This window comes from Bos grunniens, chromosome 7 (assembly GCF_055505025.1).
Source record: "Bos grunniens cultivar Pamir isolate PY7600 chromosome 7, Bosgru_T2T1.0, whole genome shotgun sequence".
Lineage (NCBI taxonomy): Eukaryota > Metazoa > Chordata > Mammalia > Artiodactyla > Bovidae > Bos > Bos grunniens.
Window position 1 is genome coordinate 3,612,008 of NC_141171.1, and position 25,154 is coordinate 3,637,161.

The window sequence follows — 25,154 nt, forward strand, 5'->3', positions numbered from 1 at the left end:
CCCACCTGCTGCTCTTTGGACTCTGAATGGCCAACTCCACCTCACTCTCCAGGTCTCTGTTCCAGTGGCATCCTTGCCTCTTCACCAACCACAGCACTCACGTTAACTCCAAAGAGCCTGTGAATGTGTTTACATGTTGACCAACTGGGTCAAAACACTGGAGAAGGCAAACACTACAAGGAGGGTGCCTTGGGGACAATATTGGTGCAAAACAGGAACCCGGGAAATATGGGATGAGTGAACTACAAATCATACGATGTGAAAACACCAGCTGTGTCCACTGGGGACAGTCGTCTTCCTTCTATATGCTAAATTAGGTCCCCATTCTATGCTAAGTTCCTGGAGGCCTTACTTGGTCCTCGCCTGCTGTAACCCGGAACCCACATCTCCAGTGAAAACACAACACACCTGCTGACCTATGGAGAGAGTTGAATTAGGGAGGGGAGGTCATGGCAAGACACCTCAAGAGTGTCTAAAAGTAACCCACACAGTGATGCTCTCAGGGAAGAAATGAGTGGTCACAGGGACTGAACTTACAACATCCTGCAGTTAGTATAATGGATCTCTTTTAGCACTTCCATCAGACCTGTGTCTTGGAGTAGACTCAGTATCAAGTAAACAGCCTATTTTTAGTTAATTTCCAATGTAACAGACCAAGCAGCATTTTACACACCTTCCAATAACTCCTGACCATAAGAAGGATTAGAGTCAGAACAGTGGGAGCAGTGTCTCCAGGCAGCAGCAGTCAGTCTTTTCCATTACCTTCACCTCCCGCTCCTCAGAGGCTCCCACTTTCAACCTGGGAGGTTTGGGGTGTTTCATGGCAATAACACAGCCTATTCACATGGCATGCACCATCTTCTTAACTTCTCAGAGCCGAGAACTAGGATTTTATGTTATTCCCACTGCATTTCCTAAAACGCTAACTTTTAAACTCCCCTCCTGCTATTTTTCCTCTGGCCCTCTGTGGGGTGTGTCACTGGGATGTGATAAGGCATGCCATGCTCCCAGATCTGATTCAGGTCTGGGTGGGGCTCAGGAATGTGCATTCCCCACCAGTGCCCAAGTGATACCAGGGCTGTTGTCTAGGGGCCTTGGAGGAACACAGACCTGTGTTCCAGTCCCAGTCGTGTTCTCAATAGCTATGTCAGAAACTCATGCATACAATGGCAGTAATAGGGTTAACACTAGAGAGCCATCATACAAACTAGAGAAAATACAGGACAAAATACCTGGCCCAGGGCAAATGCTCGAGAAAGGAGACATTCTCTCCTACACTGAGCTACTCGTTCAGTTGCCCCAACAATCCTGGGAAGCATGGGGACCTGCTGGCCTAAAGCATCCCCTTACTTATAAAACTTAGTCACAACCACAGAGCTTCAGAAGCTGGAATTCTGGAATTCTTCCCAGGCAATGTCTATCTGAACTCCATATTTCCCTTATAAGGCAAACTTTGAACCATATTTCCCAAATCTTTAGACAATTATGAACATTCTGCTGCCCATACTTTTCCTATTTGCCTTCCATACTCTGCACATACCACAACTAAAATCAAATAACTAAGGAACATCCAGTCAATATGTGGCAAACAAAAAAAAACAAAACTGACAACTGTTAATCTTTTTTAAAAAGTTAAAAGCAGCAAAAGCTTACATATGTAAATTCACTTACATATAAAATAGAAAGACAGACTGTGTGTATTTGTGTGTGTGTGTGTATGTGTACAGAGAGGGACATAGAGGAAAAAAAAACGAATGAATGAGTACATGCCTGGAAGGATACTCTATATCAAGAAATGAAAAAATGCTCATCTCTGGATGGAATTAAGGGTGACTCTTTTTCTCCATTTTAACTTCTAAAGGCATTCTAATTTTCTGCCCAGCACTGGCCCAATGAAGAATTCCACAGCTTGACCATGTGAGGCACAATAAGACAGACTGGGAAAAGCGCCCAGTGCACAATCACACAGCCCCTCACACTGCTCTGCTCGCCACAAACTCTCCACCACCTGTCCCCTCCTACCCACATTCTCAGCTCCCACTTTAGACCCCTCCTCTACCTGGACTTCAGACTCTCCCTAACTCACTTTCTTCCTAGTCCTCCCCTCTGCCTTACCCCACTTCTGGTCCTTGCTGTTCTCCTGCATAAGCTTTAACCCCCCTGGGAAGAGTCTCCACCCCCAAACCCCTCTCCAAAGCTCAGAGCCCCAATATCCCCAGAGTCTCCCTTATGCCACCTATAAGGATAAACAAGGTTACATCTTCACTGTTCAATAAAGGGGAAGAAGCTGCCCCTTCTCTACCCTTTGAGTGTTTCTTTTGGTCAGGAATGAAAGAAACTCAGTGTTCAGATTTTACAGGGCACAGTCACCACCTGCTGACTCAGAGTTGTAAATAAACAGGGACCTCCAGAACCCAGGCAGGAGTCTCCTGTCAGGCACAGACTACACAGGTGCATCTATTTTTCCCTCGAGGCTATGACAGAGGTCTTCACAATTCTTTCTCTGCTTTTTGTGTGTGAAATGTGTGAAGTTCTGCCCAACTCTACTCTCTTGCAGATGCCTTAAATGTATGTAATCTGCTCACACAGCAATGAAACTGTTTTCTTCTCTCCATATTGATACGGGTAGATTTGAGTTGGAAGGACATGTATTTCTCCAACATGCTGAGACCCTGACGTGTCATCCCCACTCAAGTCCCCCTTTTTTGTCCCTCATTTCAGGTCTGCTGGTGTGCACAGCCTCGTATCTCCACACTTGAACCCCCACACCTTCACTTCAGACCCTCGCTATTCCCCCAGCATCTCCTCCAGGTTCCCACCACCCCCTCCAGGTCCCATCATCCTATCTTGGTCTACACATCCCCTCCACGTTCTCAGCATCGCCCTAGGCCCTCAGCACTCCCCTAACCCCTAGCATCCCCACCAGGTTCCACCATCACCGGCAAATTACAGCATTCCTTCCAAGTCCCCATCATCTCCCAAGGCCTCTCCATCCCCTCCAGGTCCCCAGCATCCCTTGAAGACCCCCAGCATCCCTCAGATCCCACCTCTGGCCCTTGTACCTCTTTGTTAGCCCTGCCCACATCCCATCAACCTTCCGCAGTCCTTGAAGGTTGAGGAAGGAAAGAAGAGTCCTTGCCTCGCTGGTAGCGTCACGGGGCATTATGCCGGAAGGGCACAAGCCCAGCTGCAGACTGGAGACACCGCTTACCTGAGTCGCTGGGAAGACGAGAAAACAGCGAGACTCGGGGCCGGCACCGTTCGACAACCTCTGAAGCCCTGGGGTACCCGAAGCTGGGTCGAAGCCGCTGCAGGCCGTTCCAGTACCGGGTGCGGGCCGCAGCATGAAGCGAGCATGCGCGCAGGGCCTGGCTCTCCGTGTTTCAGGCTCCGGCAGGAACTCCGAGTGCAGACTCTTGGTTCCGCTTTACTGCTCTGGGACTACCGCGGGCTCTGCTATCTGTACCTCGCCGGTTTCTCTCTGGCCGGCTGTGGGCTGTGAGCCACGGACGCCCAGAGGGTTTACTCCGGAAGCAGTTTTAGCAAACACTTCCTTTTTCTTCTCCCAGTTTAAAGAGCAGAGACGTAGGAATGCCCAAGTGGGATTCCCGGCTTCCGCCCTTCGCGGGTCCGCGGCCGGGAGACTTCACCGCTGTTTCCATCATCCGTACCAGCCCCTCTGTCCCCGCTGCTCCTTCGACATCCCCCGAGCCCCGCCCCGTTCCCAGCAGCCCTCCAGACTCCCCGTCCCCCGGCGGCAGACTCCCAGCCCAGGTTTCCCTGCACCCCACGGACGCAGAACCTGGCCCGGGATGGACAGGGAGACGCGGGTGTTCGCCGAGAGCCACTTCAGAGGCCTCGAGGGGCGTCTCCCCAGCAGGGTTTGTCCGAAACTGGACCGCGTGGACTTCATCGAGAAGCCGGACTCCTTTTCCTACGCCGACTTTTTCAAGGGCTACCTGCTCCCCAACTTGCCCTGTGTTTTTTCCAGCGCCTTCACCGAGGACTGGGGCAGCAGGAGGCTCTGGGTGACACCCAGCGGAAAGCCCAACTTCGATTATCTGCTTCAGAACTATGGTAAGGACTGGGCAGGAATACCCTGGAGTGCAAAGTCAGGCCTTGACTCTGACCTGAGTCAGACTGTGAGGGCGGAGATGAGGAGAGCCAGAGAGGGCTTGAGGGAGGCAGGGCATGAGAATTCACTGGAGACAGTGTAGCAGTGAATTGGAGGGCGGACAGGGTCAGGGAGGACGGACAGGCTGGAGGACTCTCAGAAAAGTCTTGTGCCTGACCCTTTGCTTTCAGGAGACGTGGTTGTACCTGTTGCAAACTGTGGGGTCCAGGAATACAACTCCAACCCCAAAGAACACATGCACCTCAGAGACTACATCAGCTACTGGAAAGAGTACATTCAGGCAAACTATTCCTCTTCACGGGGCTGTTTATATCTCAAAGACTGGCATCTGTGCAGGTAAAGGGGCCTGGAATACTGGCCACAGCACTGCTTCTCAGTTCTGAGTGAGCCCTGGCTGCACGCAGAGGAACTGTGCTTTAACCCATTTAGGAATTTAACGTGATCTCTTCAGTGGTTCAAAGTGTCATTCTCTCCAGTCATGGCCATCTCACTATGCCATCACAGGCTTGGCTGCTGTGAAGAATGTGGGCCTGGCAGAGGCGCATATGGCTGTGGTTATCCACCTCTTCGTTGTCAGTTTTGCCCAGAACCTTCCTTGTCAGCTTCACCTCCATCTAACTGGCAGCACCCAGCCTTTGCCTGTCTTCTCAGGCGCCCTGGGACTAGCCTCCCATGTCCAAACCTACTTCCCTAAGTCAGGCCTCTTATCATTCACCTTGGTTGCTGCCAACCTCCAGACTGCCCTGCCTCAGGTACTGGACTCCACTGCTAGGCTCACTAAAGTCCAAATGGGCTTTCCAGCAGGACTGTGTCCCTCCTGTTTAAAAACCTCCATCACTAACAAGCAATGGCAACTGTTTAATGTGGTCTTCCAAGGTCTGTCCCCACCCACTGCATACTTCTTCCACCTGGAGAGCTCGAAGGATGTTGTCCTGAGAAACATCTCGCTCGTGTGGGCAATCCCACCCTTTCTGTGGCGATCCCATTCTCTGAGGTGGTCCTCGGGTTTTGTAGCCATTTCTCCTGCCAGGGTTATGCTTTTCACAAGCAGGGAAGGGGTCCTACCCACTCTCTGGCACAGGGCCTTGGCATAGAGTAGGTGCTCATTTAATAAATGAGTGAACAATCGAGTTCTTGTTTCACTGACGCAGGAATTAAGACTCAAAAAAAAAAAAAAAAAAATGAATTCAGGCCCTTGTGATTCCCAAGAGCAGTCCAAGAGTACATGAAAGGCATCAGCAGCATCCTGCTCACAGCTTGCCTTGGTACTAGCTGCCACACAGTTTCTTACCTGGCAGATAGAAGCTAAGATGCAACCAAACTCTGGCTTTGGCCTCAAGGATTCATATTCCAGCAGCCCAGATGGACTCATAGACTCAGACGCTCATGTCCTGTGAATTTGTGCTTCAGATAAGCAATGAGTGGTTTTTACATACTTACCCTAGAAGCTTGTTCACTGTTTATTTGAAATTCAGTTTTGACAGAGTGTCTTGCGTTTTCCTGGGCAACCCAAAACTAAAAAGAGCAGAGGAAGACCTGCATCAGGTAGGCAGGGGTAGCCACAGGGGAGATAATGTCTGAGCAGGGTTTTGAAGGGCAAGCAGGTGTCTGTTCGTGTACAGAGGCATGGCAGCGGAGGAATCTGCACGGTGTTGGGGAGACTACCCGTGGCGTGGCACCACTAAGGCTGTACCCTGGCATGGTCCTGACCGACAGTGTTGTGTGACTGTGTAGATAGATGCGCACTCTCCCTTGGGCTGGTTTGGAATGTTCCTCTACTTGGGATCCCATCGGTTGGGCTGTGGGGGTGAACCAGGAGAGTGAGGGATTGAGAAACAAAGCAGAAAGGAGCTTGGTGTACCTGGGCTGTCCTCATGGCTGGGCTCATGGCTTTGAATCTGCTTGATGGTCCGGGTCACTGGTGTGGGTGAAAAAGTGGAAGTGCGCAAACTCGGGAAGCCGTCATGATGCAAATGACGCATTTATAACGCCAGCTCAGCCAGAGGCTGAGATCCTGGAATGGGTGTGCAAGGGGCCCTAAACATCTAGGTTACTGCCTGTACAAGTTATCTAGGTTCTGTCATAGCACCCCCAAAGCCATTTTATCTGCTTACATCTCTGGTTCAGTCATTTGGGCAGGGATCAGCTAGGGTCACTTGGGGCTGTAGTCATCTGGTGGCAGGGCTATGGCTGGATGGTCTGAGGTGGCCCCACTCCTGGTGGTTGGTGCTGACTCCAGAAGGCAGGTCAGGGTCATTCACATAATTTCAAAACTCTCATGATATTTCATGTACTCAGGATGTGGGTGCTGGGAGGTTGGCTTGTAGCCACTTATGCTGCAGCTTCATGCCACTTTCTAAAGGGACTTCTTGGCAGAAGGCGTGTTCACCCTGCCCATATACTTCTCATCTGACTGGCTCAACGAGTACTGGGACGCCCTAGACGTGGATGACTACCGCTTCGTTTACATGGGGCCCACCGGCACTTGGTAACTGCCTGTCTGCTCCCATCCGCCATCCTACACCCCTGTCCCGGTCACTCCTGAACCTTCCTGTTGGTCTGTTGGCTCTTGCCCAGAGCCTCTCAGAGATCCCTGTTAGCCAAATGGAAAGAGCTCCTACACCTCCTTTGTGATGTTCCGGGGTTGGGGAGGTTTGGCCCTCCCACCTGACTCACAGGCCAGGTGTGAGAACTGGGGACCACTGAGGCCTCTGAGCCTGGCCAGTCTATTCAGAAGAGGCATAGCCCACACCCAAGCCACATGGCACCAACAGGAGCTCTTGCACAGGTCACCGTTCCATGCTGACGTTTTCCGCTCCTTCAGCTGGTCCGTCAACATCTGCGGGAGGAAAAAGTGGTTCTTCTTCCCACCAGGGCAAGAAGAAGCCCTGCGGGATTGCCACGGTGGCCTGCCCTACGACGTGACCTCCCCCACCCTCCTGGATAGCCGCCTATACCCCATGCGAGATCGCTGTGGCCCACCACTGGAGGTCACGCAGGAGGCAGGCGAGATGGTGTTTGTGCCCAGTGGGTGGCACCACCAAGTCCACAACCTGGTAGGATGGCACTCCACACCCCACGACCTATGGTCCAGGCGGGTCAGGGAAACAGGCCACGGTACTACACTGGGCTAACTCTTACCCCGACTCAGCTGAGCACTTTGGCCTGCCAGCAGCTCTCCTTGCCTTCAGCACCTTCCTGAATGCGTTCCTGCAGAGTGGGCAGGGAGAGCCTGGGTATGGGAGGGGGCAGGCCATGGGCAAGACTGGTGCTGCACGTAGCCATGTTGGTTCCCGCACGCAGCGCTGCTGACGGCCCCCAGCCTCTTTGCCTCCCTTACATGTTACTTTCTTGGGTGACAGTGGGCAAGGGATCCACACACGTGGGGTTGTCCCAGCCTTTGGGGAGCCCCACTATGGGTTAATAATTGTGGATTAGGATGATCCCAGCCCCAGCTCCCTCTTCTCTGCCAGCGCCCACTGGGAGATAGGAGTGGCTCTTCCCAGCTGAGGAAGTCTGAGCGGATCTCAAGACAGGGGGAGGGGGCAGTGCCCCCTGTGGGATCATGAGGACAGCCTGCGCCCTGCCCCTTCCAGGAGGACACCATCTCCATCAACCACAACTGGGTCAACGGCTGTAACCTGGCCAATATGTGGCACTTCCTGCAGCAGGAGCTCAGTGCTGTGCAGCAAGAGGTCATTGAGTGGAGGGACACCATGCCTGACTGGCATCACCACTGCCAGGTGGGACAACTGGTCTGAGCAGTAGTGGGGCACGGGCTGAGTGAGGCTCGCCACAGCTATGTAGGAGTAGGAGGTGGGTAGGGGCCTACCTGGGCCAGGGCCACAGTCGGGGCAAGAATATGCTCACTAGGCCAAGGCCTCAGTCGGGGAAAGGTGTGGGAAAAACCCCGGGACAGCCTGCAATCTGAAGGGAGGTGTGGTCTCTGAGATCGGAGCTGCAGTCTTAGGGGCCCAGTGGCAACTAGGACTACCTATGTGAGTGAGGGTCTGGGCTTCCAGGCTGCAGGACTCAGACCCCTTTGATCACTGGCCGACCCCCAGGTGTGTCTCAAGGACTGGACTGTGTGTCAGGGCCCTTTGTAGCCTAGACTCAGTATAGGGTCAACAGAGCTTGCCCAGAGCTATGAGTGAGCAGCAGCTCACTGGCTGTTTCTTTCTGACCCAGGTCATCATGAAGTCCTGCTCTGGGATTAATTTCGAAGAATTTTATCACTTCCTGAAGATCATTGCTGAAAGGAGGCTTCTCCTCCTTGCAAAGGGGATGAGCCCTGGCCAGGTGGAGGGTGGCGAGGACACTGGGTTGGGCCCCCAGCAGGCCGCATTTGACATTGGCCGCATAGCTGAGGTGCTGGAGTCCGTGGTGGCCCACCCTGACTTCCAGAGGGTGGATCCTAGTACATTCTCACCACGGCCAGAGGTACTACTGCGACAGCTGGAAGAGGCTGTAGCTGCCACCACATCCCTTTAGTGCGTGCTCTGAGGACTGGGTGAAGCACGTCTCTGGGGGACGCTGGAGGCACCAGTGTGGAAGGCAGTCATCCTGCTCCAGGATCCCTTCTGGAAATAAAGCTCTGCCCTCCTGTGTGGCCTGGGACCTGTCACCTCCCCGTTGAACTGTCACTTCAGTGTCCCAGGCACAGATCCTGCTCTTAGGGGTCTGGTATGTCCTGGCTCTCTTTTGGCATCCCTGGGGCCCTGACGCCTGTCCAGAAGGTCCAGGCCCCTTGTCCTTGTGAGGCTCAGCCAGGACTGGGAACTGGATCTTGTGAGGGGGTGCATGGGGAAGTGTTGGTCATTTGGACCCAGGGCAAGGAGGTTAGGAATATGCTGGGGACTCAGGAGTGGGGGTGGCATATGGCCAGGTTTTCTTCCCCCTTCTTCCCCCGACCAGCCTTCCCTCAGCAAAGGCTAGCACCCATGCTGACAGCCTCCCATCCTCAGCAGTGCAGGGCCCCCTCTGCAGCAGCACCACATCCCTGCATGAGTCCACACATCTCCCACTAGAAGAGGGTTCTCAGTGTAGGGTAGAGACTGAGGCCCAAGGCAGACCCAAGATCCAAGGCCTGTGTCTCCATCCCACATTGGAATCACTTTAAATAGAGCGTTCCTTCCCTCTTCTGGCCTTTGACCCTCTTTTCCCCAGCAGGATCCTGTGCTATTAGTCAGAGCTCCAGGCCTCATGTGCTATCCTTCATGCAGGTCTCCCAGATGTCATAGGTACATCGTTCAGGTGCTCTTTGGGCCCTGGCAATAGGGCAAGGCAAAGTCTGTCCCCCTCCTGCTTGCTACAGCAATACCTTTCCCCTGCAGAGACTCTGAGGTCACCCTTGTAGCTGCACACCCAGTGAGGCAGAATGCCTTGTCTGAGGTCTCCCTGCAGGCCAGGTAGGGCCCAGAGGCCAGCTGGAGCCTGGGTCTCTTCCACACCTCATACACCATCCAGCTTCAACTCATTGCACACCCACTATTGGCCATCTAAAGTCACTTTGCAAACTGATTCAACCGCCACTGTTTGTGCACTCATTCTGCCCTGTCCAGAATTTATCATTACACTCTTTTCACACTTATCTGTACCATCCAGTTTCCACTTGTTGCACACCTATATTATATGCAGTAGTCACAGTTTTCAGGATTCTCCACAGAAATGGAACCAATAGAATATATGTAGAAAAAGAGGTGTTAAGGGCTGGTGAGTGTGGAATTTGCATGATAGGCTGCAGATCCAGGGAAGAGCTGACATTGCAGTCTTGAGTCTAGAGGCTGGAAATTCAGGCAGGGCTTCTGTGATCCAATCTAGAGGCAGAATTGCCTTTTTGGGAAACCTAGGTCCTTTGCTAGTAAGATCTTAAACTGATTTAATGAGGTCTACCCACATTTTGGAGGGTCATCTGCTTAAAATCTCTTGAGTTGAATGTTAATCACATTTTAAAAATGCCTTCACAGCAACATCCAGACACTAGCATTTAGCCAAATAACTGCACCATGACCTAACCACACTGGCACATAAAATGGACCATTGCAGTCACTCCTTACATATTCACTGGTCACTCTGCTTCATCCAGTGCCCCGTTCTTACATGCCCACTCAGACTCACCAATATCTCCTTGCACACTCACTGTGTAATTAAAAAGCCGGTGACTGTCATTTCCAGGTCATTTTGCACATCTATTTGCCGTCTGGAGTCACTGCATACTCTCCCTGTGCAGTTCACCAACCAGTCTACGCGTGTGTGTCCCACTTTCACTCCAGCACACTCCTGTAGCATTAACAATCGCTCCTCCCATGCTCACCATCAGATTTTCTATTCTCACACACTACTGTGTGCTAGTCTATAAAGTTATTGCACACACACTGTGTAAGACTGCCCGCACACTGGGGCCAGGTTATCAACTGCCCCCCATGCTCCTCACTCTTCCAGCTTCCCCTTCTACACAGCCATTGTGTGCCATTTAACAGTGCTTGCACACTCACTGCAAAACAACTACTCCACATTTCTGTGAATTTATCTGTCTTTCCTTGCACATTAGTTCTGCACCATCCACATCCATCAATAGTCAACTCCGTTATGGTCGTTATAGTTCAACCATCAGACGTAGGGTGAGCTCTATCTTGCTCATCCTATGTCTTCCTGCACTCCGACTTGCATTCAACAGTCACTTGCGCGAATCCTTTAGGGCCTGGCAGCGGTGAGCCCTACTGTGTGTCTGAGTGACAGAACCATCAGGAAGGAAAAGGTAACTCAGAATTGCCCCACAATTCATCTGTTTCTTGCCTTTAAAGACTATATATTCAGGGGAGGGTATTGAAAATACGTGGCAGTATAGTCTGAAGGCTGTGTAGGATCCCAGGAGCTCCCTGACTGTGCCTGACATTAACTCTTTAGTTTCCAATCCTAGGAGAAGCCTCAGGCGGGCACTCAGGTGAGGGCAGGGCAATGTGTGTTTCCCATCCAGGTTGGAAGCAGTCTAGTGTTTAATTGGCAGAGCTGTGTCTGTGCTGTCCATGGATTGTTGGTCCTGGTGGTATACCTTCTCCCTGCCTATCAGGCTGCATCTTGGAGCCCTTCCTACAGGAAAGGTTGACATCTCCATGACATAACCAAGCCCCAGACAGAGAAGAGTGGCCATTGGTGTGCCTGATAGGGGCCTGGGGACCATCTAGGACATTTCTGCATTAAAAGTTTGCAGGGCACTGCAGGGATGCTGGGAATCCTTGTACACAGGCAGCAGGAGTGCTGGTAGAATGACATCACAAATCTTTCCCTGGAAAAGAAATAAGCAGGGAAAGGAATCCTGAGGTCAGAGGAGTATTCCAATTTATGTGAAGTACTGATCTTGGGAAAGTGGGGTGATGGAAAATCTTGCCTGCCCTCAGTTTGTTTCCTAATAACCTTCCTCTGCCTTTTTCTTTTCCATGTTGTATGTTTTCTCTTTTTCACAAGTTTCTCCACTTAGGGCTTACAGAATTGCAGAGTTTGACCAACAGTTTCCCAATTGGTGGTCAAAAGATATCTCAATAACAGAAGCAGAAAGCTCTCCCTCCATAATGTAGAAATCAGCCGTTGTCCTGGGGTAGGAAGTGATCCTGGCAAGAGTTAACTTTTAAGGATGCCCACATTTCAGTGGTTGTTGATATGCCTGTGAAAATACCTTCAGCTTCCAAATTCCCCAAGTTCTGAGGGGCTTTCTCAGCTCCTTGTCCAGTTTAATGATACTGAAACAAACATCTCTGTGAAAGATGGATGTGGATATGTCCTTCAGAGAAGAGTAACTGGTGCTTCTTTCTTCCACATACAATAAACTGATGGCCTTGCAAGACTTACTGAATGAGGAATGAGAGTGTCTGTCTCTTTTTAAACACAAAAAATGAAAGAATCACAACTCCTAGGCTGTAGTAGAAAATGGGATTTTAGTACAATATTCAAGTGCAGCTTTGGCTATTTACAACAATAGTAAACTTTTTTTTTTTCACCTTTTATACAAAAAAAGCAGTTACTCTCTTACCTCTGAAATCTTCCCACTGACCCCTTCTCCTGTGGTCTCATAAGTCCTTGGTGCTTGGCACTTGCAGTGGCACCAGACATCAGTGGGATGAAGATTAAGAGCAAGATATGTGAAGTGGGGTCTCTCCTCTACTGGGGAAGGGAAGTGGGTAAGACTGTCACTCTCAGTTGGCCTTGATGATAGAATCTCTGAGATTCCTTCTAGCCTGAGAAAGTGGTGGGAGGTAGGACCAGGATCCCTGGGAAGGTCATAGGCAGGTGCTGTGAAACAGGAGAGAACTGCAGTCATCTGACCCAGTGGGTGAATGGGGTTCTGGGCAGCCTGTGAGCACAGCTGGCAGTGAGTGGTACCTGTGAAGGCCACTGTACAGAGGGCAGTATCTGGCAGCAGCAGGCAGGGCACTGTGCCCATTGGCAGTGCTCAGCTAAAGTTAACTAGCCTTCTGGTTCCCAGAGAGCAGAAGGCACCTAAGGCAGTAAAACCTGTGGGAGGCCAGGTTAGCCTGTGAACGGCCCAGCCAGAAAACAGGTTCAGTTGATGAAACAAGCCTGGGGGTGGCCTGGGCTGTCAGGTTTTAGCACGGTGTCTGGTTGACCTGGGCCACTTCAGTCTGGAAGTCTTTAATTCACTCTGGAGAGGGTGATCCTGAGGCTGGCTACTGTCAGGAGTCAGAAGATGCCCTTTGTGAACCAGAGAAAGAGCAAAGTAAGGCTAAAAACTTAAGAGCAGAGATGAATATAATAAGAGAACAACATAACAATGGAGAAAATCAACAAACTAAAAATTGTTTATCTGGAGAAATGAAAAAATTGACAAACATTTAGATAAATTGACTAAGAAAAATGTAGAGAAGGCTCAGCTAAAGTCAGAAACAAAGTTTGGGGTTACCCAGAATGACCCTGGGTGTCCCATCCCTGCTGCTGTTGCTTTGTTGAGTGCAGTGGGTACAGCCCATCCCACTGGTAAAGTCAGTGCTCTAACTATAATCCAGACAAGAAACCAGAGAACAAAACACAATTTTGGATGTCATCAGACAGTGGTTCCCTGGGCCCTTAACGGGGCAGAGGAGTGGGACGTGCAGACTCCAGGAGTGGTGAGGACCTCAATCCTCCCTTGTCTCCATATTAGCTTCCTCTGGCCCTGGATGTCCAGTTCACTCATGAGACCTCACCAAGCCTGGACAGTAAACCTAACTCCACTTCCAAATGAGGACCCCAAGCCTCCAGCAAAGATGGTCATGTCTCTGGACTTAACTATGTTATGAATTATATCTGGTCCTCAATCACCCATGCCCTCAAGCTATTCTGCTTGGAGGATTGCCAGTGTCCTCAGCACAGTGGACCATCAATGGAGGACCAAGTCCAAAAGATACTTCTCTTGGAAGTGGAACTCTTGGGATCACTCCATGCACCCAACTTATAGAGGAGGAAACTAAAGATTTCTGTAGCCCCCTCCACACTAAGGGATTTTGCTCAGATGCCTATATCAGTAGACACAAGACCCAGCAACAAGAGTTCCAGGTGCCTATATCAGTAGACACAAGACCCCAGGCACTGTCCTGTCTAGGATGCTCTACAGGTATCCCATTCCAGAACCCTGGGGGACCTCTGCCTATCAGCCTGGTATCACTCCCCCTCCCCATGCTGTGGGCCTGTGGACATGCTGCTAGGAGACTAAATGTCCCTACCCTGTAAGAGAGCTTCCCCCACCCTCTTTTTCCTCTTACCACCTTCAGGTGTCTACTCTTCCTCTGCCCCCCATACTTATGGTGCCCACCTGGAAGTCTCTGTGTGTATTGGAAGGATACTTGAAGGAATATGGCCCATTAAGGAGAGGGTGAACAGGAATCCACCAGATTCCTATTGAATTTCATTCTTAAAACATAACCCATGGGAGTGGTTGACTAAGGGTATCAGGATAAGAGTTGGGCATAAGAGGTTGGGATTAGGGATCAAGTGTAGGACATTAGAGTCAGGGTCAGTATTGAAATCTGGATCAAGATTGAGATCTGAGATTAAGATTTGAGTTTGTGTTTGTGCTTGGGTTTCAGTTTGTAATTGGGTTAAGGGGGTCAGGGTCAGGATGTAGGTTAGGGTCAGAATTAAGAATAGTGTCAGGGTCAGGATCAGGTTTTGGCTTTGAGCCTAGGGTTAGGATCAGGATAAGAATCAAAGTTTGGATTAGGTTTTAGATTTGGGGATGGATTGGGGGTTAGGGATTTGAATTAGGGTCAGGGTTAGGTTTAGAAACAATTTTAAGTCTCTATAAACACTTCACACATTACAGAATATCACTTCCATTAACAAAACACTGTTTGGAACACAGCTTCTAAGTAGCTTCTAGAAACACCTTTATTTCAAGTCCCTTAAATCTTCACTACAGGCATTATAGAATAGGTGACACTTCCATTTACTGATGGAACACTATACCGATTGCAGATTTCAGTGACTGTTTAAAAACCATTTCAAGTCTCAAACATTTCACCACATGCATTACAAAATGGGTATTATTTTATTCATTGAAAGAACGCTGTGCTGAAGGCACCTTGCAAGTAGCTTGTAAGAAACATCTTTATTTCCAGCCAAGGTCAATCTGAGGCAACTGTTGTAGAAGTTAATTGAATGGCAACTCAGAATCTGAGGACAAGTCACTGATACCTCAGACAGACAGCTAGTCAACCCAGAAGGTAGGCATCCTAGGCCAAGGCCAAGGCTGAAACACTTTAGAAAGACAGGTGACTGAGCTAGTAGCCAGGTGCTTAAGGCCAAGTCTAGGATGATCGGGTTAGACAAAAGGTCAACACGGCAGCTTAATGCCTAAGGCCAACTCCAGGACTCCTGTGAAGGACAGCTGGTCTGGCACTTTAGTATTAGAGGTCAAGTTTAGGACGCCTGAGACTTTATATAGGTTGTTGACATGGCAGCCTGACACAAGAGACCAAGTCTGGGACACCCTGGAAAGGGCTGGCCAACCCAGCAACCTGGTGGCCAAGGCTAAGTTTGGGGTGCCCAGGATGAACAGCTCTTCAAACCAGAAGACTAATACCCAAATCCAAGTCTGGGAGGCCTGGGGAAAACAATTGGTAGACACAGCAGCTCAGTGCCCAAGGGCAAGTCTAGAACACCTAGGACAAAGAGCTGGATGATCGAGCACCCAAGATCAAGTCTGAGAGGCCCAAGACATACAGATGATCAACTAAAATCTGGCACTAGAGGCCAAGTCCAGGACACTGGTTGACCAACAGTACAATGTCCAAGGGTAAGTTCAGGAAACCTGAGATACCAGTGATAGATTGACCTGGCAGCTCAGTGCCCAAAGCAAAGTCTGGAACCTTCCAAGGCACATGAGACATCCACGATGAATAACAAGTCAACCCGGCAGCCCAGTGCCTGATGTCAAGTCTGGGATTCCTAGGATTGTCAGCTGGTTTACTTGACAGTCTAGTACGCTAGGCCAAGTCTGAGTACTAGACATGGGATGCCTGGGATTCATATGTGGTTGATCCAGAAACTTGACACTTGAGGCCAAATCCAAGATGCCCAACAAGACAGCTAGTTACTTGGCAGAGTGGTACCTGAGACCAATTTTGGGATACCTGGGTCAAAGAGTTGGTGGGCCTTCCAACCTGACACCAGAGGTCAATCTGAAATGGACACTTGACTGACCTGGAAGCTTGGAATCCAAGGCCAAGCTCAGGTCACCTGGGATGAATAATTGGACAGTTCAGTAGCCTGGTGCCAAGTTCCTGAATGAACAGCTAGTTGACTTGGCTACCATCCCCCAAGGTCAAGCCTGGCTCTTCTAGAATGAATATTTGGTCACCCCAGCACCCAAGGCAAAGTCTGGGATGTCTGAAAAGGACATCCCAGCTGATTGACTGTGCAACTTGGAGCCTTAAGACTAAATCTGGGACATGCCTGAAATAAACAACTTGTCAGTCAGGCAGTCTGGCAACCAAAGCCAACTCTGGGCCACCCCAGACAGCTGGTCAACTCAGAAGCTCAGTGCTTGAGGCATAGTCCAGAAAACCTTGGACTGACAGTCAGTTGACCCAGCATTGCAACCATGGAGATCAAATCAGGGACCTCCATAAGGGACAGCTAGTCAACATAGTAGGTTAACACCCTAAGCCAAGGCTTGTTGTTGTTCAGTTGCCCAGTTAAGTCCAACTCTTTGTGACTCCATGGACTACAGCACTCCCTGTCCCTCACCATCTCCTAGTTTGCCCAAGTTCCTGTCCATTACATCGATGATGCCATCCAGCCATCTCTCCTCTGATGCCCTCTTCTCCTTCTTCATTCAATCTTTCCCAGAATCAGAGTCTTTTCCAATAAGACAGCTGTTCGCATCAGGTGACCAAAATATTGGCCAAGGCTGGGACCTTACAAATAGACAGCAGGTTGACTTGGCAGCTCAGTGTTTGAGGCCAGTCAGTGATGCATGGACATCACTAAGTTGGACAGATGTTAAACCCACAAGCCTGATGCTAAAGGCCAAGTCAAGGATGCCTGAGATGAACAGCTGGTCACCCCAGCACCCTGGCATTCAAGACCAAGACTTGGAAACCCTGGACAGACAGCTGTTTGACCCAGCAGGCCATGTCTGGGATGCCACAAATTAACAGCTGGTGGACCCAGAAGCCTAATGTATGAGGCTAAGTCTATGACATCCTGGGTCAGATAGGTGGATGATGTGGCAGACCAATGCTAGAGGCCAAGTCTTGGATCCTGGAGGAACAGATGGTCAACCTGACAGCCAGTGCCAGAGGCCAAGTCATCTAGGGGTAGACAGTTGGTTGACCTGGCAGACAGATGCCAAATGCGATATTTGGGAACCCCCAAATGGACAGCTGGTTGACCTGGTAGCCCACTGAGAAACCAAATCCAGGATCCTCTGAACAGATAGCTGGTTGACCAGGCAACCCACTCTTCATGGCCAAGTCTGAGACAACCAAGATGCCTAGGACACAGTTGATACAGCAACCTGACACTGGAAAACAGATATAAAAAGGCTAGAATGTTTGGGATGGACAGCCGATGGAGTCAGTAAATCAATGCTGGTAGCCAATTCTTGGATGCCTTGGAGAGTAAGCTAGTCAACTCAATACTCTTGCCACCCAAAGCCAAGTCTAGGATGCCAGAGGTTGACAGCTGGTGAACCCCAAGACCTGGTGGACAAGGCCAAGTTTCATGATACCCCAAAACTGATAAGTGGTCAATCTGAAATCCTAGCAACCAAAGCCAAGTCTGGGAAATTGGGACACCCTAGACTAATATCTTGGAGAAGGCGATGGCACCCCACTCCAGTACTCTTGCCTGGAAAATCCCATGGATGGAGGAGCCTGGAAGGCTGCAGTCCATGGGGTCGCTGAGGGTCGCACACGACTGAGCGACTTCTCTTTCACTTTTTACTTTTATGCATTGGAGAAGGAAATGGAAACCCACTCCAATGTTCTTGTCTGGAGAATCCCAGGGACGGGGGAGCCTGGTGGGCGGCCTTCTATGGGGTCGCACAGAGTCGGACATGACTGAAGCAACTTAGCAGCAGCAGCAGACTAATACCTTCAAGAAAATTAGAGATACCAAGGGAACATTTCATGCAAAGATGGGCTCAATAAAGGACACAAATGTTATGGACCTAACAAAAGCAGAAGATATTAAGAAGAGGTGGCAAGAATACACAGAAGAACTGTACGAAAAAGATCTTCACGACCCAGATAATCATGATGGTGTGATCACTCACCTAGAGCCAGACATCCTGGAATGTGAAGTCAAGTGGGCCTTAGAAAGCATCACTACGAACAAAGCTAGTGGAGGTGATGGAATACTGGTTGAGCTATTTCAAATCCTGAAAGATGATGCTGTGAAAGTGCTGCACTCAATATGCCAGCAAATTTGGAAAACTCAGCAGTGGCTACAGGACTGGAAAAGGTCAGTTTTCATTCCAATCCCAAAGAAAGGCAATGCCAAAGAATGCTCAAACTACCACACAATTACACTCATTTCACACGCTAGTGATCTTGCCTGGAGAATCCCAGGGACGGTGGAGCCTGGTGGGCTGCCGTCTATGGGGTCACACAGAGTTGGACACGACTGAAGTGACTTAGCAGCAGCAGCAGCAGCACACGCTAGTAAAGTAATGCTCAAAATTCTCCAAGCCAGGCTTCAGCAATACGTGAACCGTGAACTTCCAAATGTTCAAGCTGGTTTTAGAAAAGGCAGAGGAACCAGAGATTAAATTGCCAACATCCGCTGGATCATCGAAAAAGCAAGAGAGTTCCAGAAAAACACCTATTTCTGCTTTACTGACTATGCCAAAGTCTTTGACTGTGTGGATCACAATAAACTGTGGAAAATTGAGAAAGAGATGGGAATACCAGACCACCTGCCTTTTTAGAAACCTATATGCAGGTCAGGAAGCAACAGTTAGAACTGGACATGGAACAACAGACTGGTTCCAAACAGGAAAAGGAGTACGTCAAGATTGTATATTGTTACCCTGCTTATTTAACTTATATGCAGAGTACATCATGAGAAATGCTGGGCTGGAAGAAGCACAAGTTGGAATCAAGATTGCCAGGAGAAATATCAATAACCTCAGATATGCAGATGACACCACCCTTATGGCAGAAAGTGAAGAGGAACTAAAAAGCCTCTTGTTGAAAGTGAAAGAGGAGAGTGAAAAAGTTGACTTAAAGCTCACCATTCAGAAAATTAAGATCATGGCATCTGGTCCCATCACTTCATGGGAAATAGATGGGGAAACAGTGAAAACAGTGGCTGACTTCATTTTGGGGGACTCCAAAATCACTACAGATGGTGATTGCAGCCATGAAATTAAAAGACGCTTACTCCTTGGAAGGAGAGTTATGACCAACCTAGATAGCATATTAAAAAGCAGAGACATTACTTTGCCAACAAAGGTCCATCTAGTCAAAGCTATGGTTTTTCCGGTGGTCATGTATGGATGTGAGAGTTGGACTGTGAAGAAAGCTGAGTGCCGAAGAATTAATGCTTTTGAACTGTGGTGTTGGAGAAGACTCTTGAGAGTCCCTTGGACTGCAAGGAGATCCAACCAGTCCATTCTAAAGGAGATCAGTCCTGGGTGTTCATTGGAAGGACTGATGCTAAAGCTGAAACTCCAGTACTTAGGCCACCTCACACGAATAGTTGACTCTTGGAAAAGACCCTGATGCTGGGAGGGACTGGGGGCAGGAGAAGAAGGGGATGACTGCCGGGAGCCAGCATGAGGAACTCCACCCATGGCAAAGGTCATGAGGAAGGAGGCTCAGCATACACAAAGGCAGGATCGAGCCTCAGGAGTCCCCCTGGAAATTCTCGAGCACCTACCCCCAAAACCAGAGTCTGCCTACTTTACTGCTTTGTGCTCTCACCTACACCTCTGACTTTACGAGGGGCTGTCCCCCACCACCTCTCTCTGAAAAAGAGTTAACTTACAGCTCCAGTTAATAAAGTTCCTGGGCATGACAAGAGTGTTTCAACCTACAAACTCGTTTGGAAGTCCTCTAGCCTGCCTGAACAGGTTCTTCTGGCCACACGTGATTGTTCACAGCCTCCCAACCGTGAGAGGCATGAGATGTTCTAAACTGTCTAAATACAGATTCCTTTGAGCAGTTAAAAGATTGATTAGAAATTGTATTGGTGAAGAGTTTTTCACTTGTTGGGCCAATGTTTGCTGCTGAGTTTCCGTATCCCTTACCTACTGTGTCCCTAGGAGTGTATTGATTAATATAATTGGTGTATAGGAATGTAAGTAGTAGCTTTAATGTTTGTAACCTTGGACCCTTGAGTTAATTCTTTTCTTGTTATAGCCCACCACACCTTTGCCCTTTAGGAATGCAACTTTATCTAATGCTTTTGGAGGGTGGTGCCTGACTTTAGAATAATCACCTTTAGAGAAAAATAAGTTTTCTGAAGAAGGGTTATAAAATGTTAACAGGCCCCCTGGCCAGAAGATGATGTAAATCACCTAAACTTTGCATATGATAAGTTTGAAAGCCTGGCTTCGATAAGGATCAAGGACTGCTGACCTTCCCCCATTATCCTCTATGCACAACTTAAGGTATAAAAACTACTTTGGAAAATAAAGTGCGGGCCTTGTTTACCGAAGCTTTGTCTCCCCATGTCATTCTTTCTCTCACCTTCTGGCTGAATTCCCATCTGGAGTGTGGAGGCTCGTCAAGCCTACTAATTATGCCTGAGCTTCTAAGATCTGACCAGGGAGGCCTTAGTGTCTTCTCTCCTTCGGGAGAATGGGAGGATGCCTGTGGCCTATGTAGGTGAAGCAAATTCCTTGTCTTGGAATTTTATTAGCTTTCCACGTAAACCAAATTATTCAGCCTCTTTTCTCCACTGAATTTTCTCACTGAGCTATCCTTACTTAACCACTCTTTATATCTTTAATTAACGCTTAATTGATCTATTGTTTCCTGATCGCCGACGCCGTCCCCAGTTCAAATTCCCTGGATCCACCAGGGCTGGACCCTGGCAGATGACAGAGGATGAGATGGCTGGATGGCATCACCGACTCAATGGACATGAGTTTGAGTAAACTCCGGGAGTTGGTGATGGACAGGGAGGCCTGGTGTGCTGCAATTCACGGGGTCGCAAAGAGTCAGACAAGACTGAGCAACTGAACTGAATTGAACTGAGACTAACATCTGGTTGACCCAGAAGCCCAAGTCCAAAGGTTAAGTCTGGGAACCCTGGGATGGACAACTGGTCAACCTGGAAGCCTGATGCCTAAAGCCAAGTCAGAGATGCTATAGGATGCACAGCTGGTTGCAGCCACCTGACACTGGAGGCCAAGTTTAGGGCACTATGGGTGTCACAGATGGTTGACTTGGGAGGCCCAGTTGCATGGGATGGACAGCCAGCCAACCTGGCAGCATGATACTGGAAACCAAGTCCAGGTCCCAGCACCCCAGTGGATGAGATCATATCTGGGGTGCTTGGAACAGAAGCTTCTCAACCCAACATCTGGGCACCCAAGACCAAGTCCAAGAAACCCAAAAAGCCTGGCATGGACAATTGATCAATTCAGCAGCTCAATACCTGAGGCTACTTTTGGATCAGAAAGGACAGGTAGCTTGTCAACCAAGTAGTCTGGCACCCAAGACCAACTTCAGAACATTCACAATACCCAGTGTGAACAGCTGGTCTGGTAGCCTAATACTGGAGACCATGGCAAGGATACCCCAGAAGAATGGTGGGTTTATTATAGGGAAGAGCCAATTTTGACTCCATGTTGGATCCATTTCTTTTACTTTAACGTTTGCTTCCCATTGCTTTTGTTCACTACAAGGATACTCTCCATACATAACTGTCTGCCTCAGGGAACCCTGCCCCTCTGCCTGAAAGTTAAACCAGAATGCCTTTGTTTAGGACCCTGTCCATGTGTGGATGGCTTCAGAAAGGAAGAAATTAACGCATCCCCTGCCCAAATCTGGCTATTCCAGGAGATATTTGAAGATAAATGGTCTTTTTACTTTATTTCCTCACCTCCCCCCTTTTCTGTTCTATAAAAGAACCTGGCCTCCAGACCCCGATAAGATGGTTATTTTGAGACATTAGTCTGTCATCTTTTCAGTCTGTCAGCTTTCTGAATAAAGTCATATTCCTTGCCTCAACACTATGTCTCTCACATTTATTGGCCTACTGTTGGTGAGCACAGCAAACTTTGCTTCAGTAACAATAGCAGGTGCTATCCATGACCAGTTCTAAATTCATTGGTCCATCTTTCACTGCAGCTACAGCTGTGATAGTTTTACCTATCTTAGGGGCTTTCCACTTCAAACATCTGCTGCATCTTTTGGTTTTCTAATTTAGGACTCTTTCTGAACCCCCAAGACCTAACCAAACTACAACTCCTGTACTGCAGGAGAGTTAATGCCCAAGAGAAAACCATCGAGTAAGCTGTGCTGTGCTTAGTTGCTCAGTCATGTCTGACTCTTTGTGACCCCATGGACTGTAGCAAGCAATGGGTAGGAGTAGACAAGTAGTTTCCTTTCTTTGAGGTGACAATTCTGAGGTGTATTCCACATGTTAGAGGGTCTCCAGTAGCACTTAGCCCATAGTGACCACAGAAGTAAATAGCAAAATAGTATATGCTTCATTGCCTTCATGCTTTCTCAGTCTCAATCTCCCTGTTCCCTCAGTCTTGTCTCCTTGTATAGCGTTCTGCTTTTGAGGGGAAAAAAGAAGGAAGATGATTCTAGCAAAAAATTAGAAATTACTGAAGCAAACCCCTCATTGAGAGAATAAATAAAACTATAAATAGGGCTTTGAAAAGGATAACAAATTTGATTACAGGAAACAAGGCCAAAGAAAAAGAGAGCAACTAATCAACAAAGGCGGAGAAGGCAATGGCACCCCACTCCAGTACTCTTGCCTGGAAAATCCCATGGATGGAGGAGCCTGGTGGGCTGCAGTCCATGGGGTCGCTAAGAGTCAGACATGACTAAGCGACTTCACTTTCACTTTTCACTTTCATGCATTGGAGAAGGAAATGGCAACCCACTCCAGTGTTCTTGCCTGGAGAATCCCAGGGACAGGGGAGCCTGGTGGGCTGCCGTCTATGGGGTCGAGCAGAGTAGGACACGATTGAAGTGACTTAGCAGCAGCTGCTGCTAAGGAATCAATAAAGGAATAAATAAAGGAATCAATAAAGGAAATCAGAAAGGAAAACCATTAAAGATCCAGTAGTCTTTAAAATATGAGGGCTATGAACAACTTCCTAAAATTGTGAAAATGATTATAAATGGGCAAATTATTGTAAAAATTTATCAAAGTTGTTAAAATTGAATTTTTTTTCATCATGGCATCCAGTCCCATCACGTCATGGCAAAATAGAAGGAGAAATAATGGAAACAGTGACAGACTTTATTTTCTCAGGCTCCAAAATTACTGCAGATGCTAACTGCTACTGCTGCTGCTGCTAAGTTGCTTCAGTCATGTCCGACTCTGTGCAACCCCTGAGACGGCAGCCCACCAGGCTTCCCCATCCCTGGGATTCTCCAGGCAAGAACACTGGAGTGGGTTGCCATTTCCTTCTCCAATGCGTGAAAGTGAAGTCGCTCGGTCATGTCCGACTCTTAGCGACCCCATGGACTGCAGCCTACCAGGCTCTTCCGTCCATGGGATTTTCCGGGCAAGAGTACTAGAGTGGGGTACCATTGCCTTCTCTGGCAGATGCTAACTACAGCCATGAAGTTAAAAGACACTTGCTCCTTGAAAGAAAGGCTATGACCAACCTAGTCTAGTCTAATCTAAGTAGCTAAGTCATGTCCAACTCTTGAGACTCCATGGACTGTAGCCCGCCAGGCTCCTCTGTCCATGAGATTTTCCAGGCAAGAATACTGGAGTGGGTTGCCATTTCCATCTCCAGGGGATTTTCCTGATCCAGAGATCAAACCCGAGTCTTCTGCTCTGCAGGCCAATTCTTTACTAACTGAGCTACAAGAGAAGCCCAACAGCAGCTCCACCTAGACAGCATATTAAAAAGCAGAGACATTACTTTGCTGAGAAAGGTCCATCTAGTCAAAGCTATCATTTTTCTAGTAGTCATGTATGGATGTGAGAGCTGGACCATAAAGAAAGCTGAATGCCGAAGAATTGATGCTTTTGAACTGGGGTGTTGGAGAAGACTCATGAGAGTACATTGGACTGCAAGGAGATCCAGTCAATCCTAAAGGAAATCAGTCCTAGGTGTTCATTGGAAGGACTGATGCTGAAGCTGAAGTTCCAATACTTCGGCCAACTGATGTGAAGAACTGACTTATTGGGAAAGACCCTGATCCTAGGAAAAATTGAAGGCAGGAGGAGGAGGGGACGACAGAGAATGAGATGGCTGGATGGCATCACTGACTCAATGGACATGAGTTTGAGCAAGCTCCAGGAGTTGGTAATGGACAGAGAAGCCTGGTGTGCTGCAGTCCATGGGGTCACAAAGAGTCTGACACAACTGAGCAACTAAACTGAACTGACTAAGTAATAAATTTTAAAAATTCCTTAATTGAAAATTTTACCATTTAGAAAACCCCAGGTCTAGAGAGCTTAAACAGTAAACTATCTAAACACTTAAGGAAAAAATATAAATCTGACCAACAGAAATTTTTCTAGGGAATAGAAAAAGAGGGCATATCCCAATTAATTTTATGATTACAAGAATTTGGTATCAAAATCCTATCAATGTGACAAAGGAAAAATATAGGCCAATTTTATTCATGAACACAGATACAACAATCCTAATAAAATTATTAGCAAAAGTTTGGCCAAAATGGCAAAGTAGGAAGAGCCTAAGCTCAACTCCTCCTGTAGGCACACCAAAATTACAACTCATTACCAAGCAATTATTGAAGATAAAGATTGAAATTTAGCAGAAAATATTTTCTACAACTAAATATATAACAAAGGAATCAAAACAATACAGGCAAGAAGGGCAGAGTTACAGCCAGAGATTCCAAATTCCAGCTCTGCTCATCAGACAACTTATACTGTCTTTGTTTCCCCCTCCGCTTTTCTTCTGGTACTCAGTGGATGTCTTTATGACTACTCTGACCTCTGCCACTCTGTAAACACACTTACTGGAAGTCTATGTGGTCAGCCCAGGGAGGGGCTTTATTGTCCTGAGAAAGGGTGCAGCAGAGACCTCAGACCTCCCACCCACGTAGGGGTAGTTCACTAAATGGCCTAGAGCTCTCTCTTTGCAGCCATTCTTGACTGGAGTGGTCTCTTTTACCATTAAGCATTTGTCATTGGCATTGTCTTGCCGTGGAAGCACTGTCCCAACCAATTCAACAAAGGTTGAGCTAGTACTAACCTCAGAACGCTGCAAACTACTAGGCCCTACAAACCAGAAGTCCAGCACCAGCCCTGAGATTCCAGGTTCCTGCAGACAAAGAGCCCAAAACCCAACTCTTCCCATCAGTAGGCCAGCACCAGCCCCAGGACCTACTTTCACCCACTGGTGAGT

General features: G+C 48.5%; 2 protein-coding genes across 10 annotated transcripts in view; one reads left to right on the plus strand and one right to left on the minus strand.

The window, feature by feature from the left end:
- The window catches only part of SNAP47 (synaptosome associated protein 47), a 67,465-nt gene extending 64,119 nt beyond the window's left edge, over positions 1–3,346 (minus strand). For all 4 annotated transcript variants that reach the window (XR_015166412.1, XR_015166411.1, XM_086408119.1 and 1 more), the window contains exon 1: positions 3,212–3,346. Coding sequence is in view for 2 of the 4 variants with exons in the window: in XM_086408119.1 (XP_086264245.1) it covers positions 3,212–3,346 (135 nt within the window). In the remaining 2 variants the exon portion in view is untranslated. The remainder of the gene's footprint in view (positions 1–3,211) is intronic.
- JMJD4 (jumonji domain containing 4) lies at positions 3,345–11,991 on the plus strand. Of its 6 annotated transcripts, none has more exons than XM_086408114.1 (6): positions 3,345–4,077; positions 4,306–4,471; positions 6,498–6,623; positions 6,924–7,191; positions 7,732–7,878; positions 8,324–11,991. In XM_086408114.1, exons 1-6 carry the CDS (start codon positions 3,345–3,347, stop codon positions 8,624–8,626), a joined length of 1,743 nt encoding a protein of 580 aa, XP_086264240.1. In that variant the 3' UTR covers positions 8,627–11,991. The 6 variants fall into 6 exon arrangements, 4 of the variants coding, with proteins under 4 accessions (XP_086264240.1, XP_086264243.1, XP_086264241.1 ...); XR_015166409.1 differs by having other exon boundaries at positions 3,568–4,077; positions 7,609–7,878; positions 8,324–8,759; XR_015166410.1 differs by having other exon boundaries at positions 3,568–4,077; positions 6,960–7,191; positions 7,609–7,878; positions 8,324–8,759.
- The last annotated feature ends 13,163 nt before the right edge of the window (positions 11,992–25,154 follow it).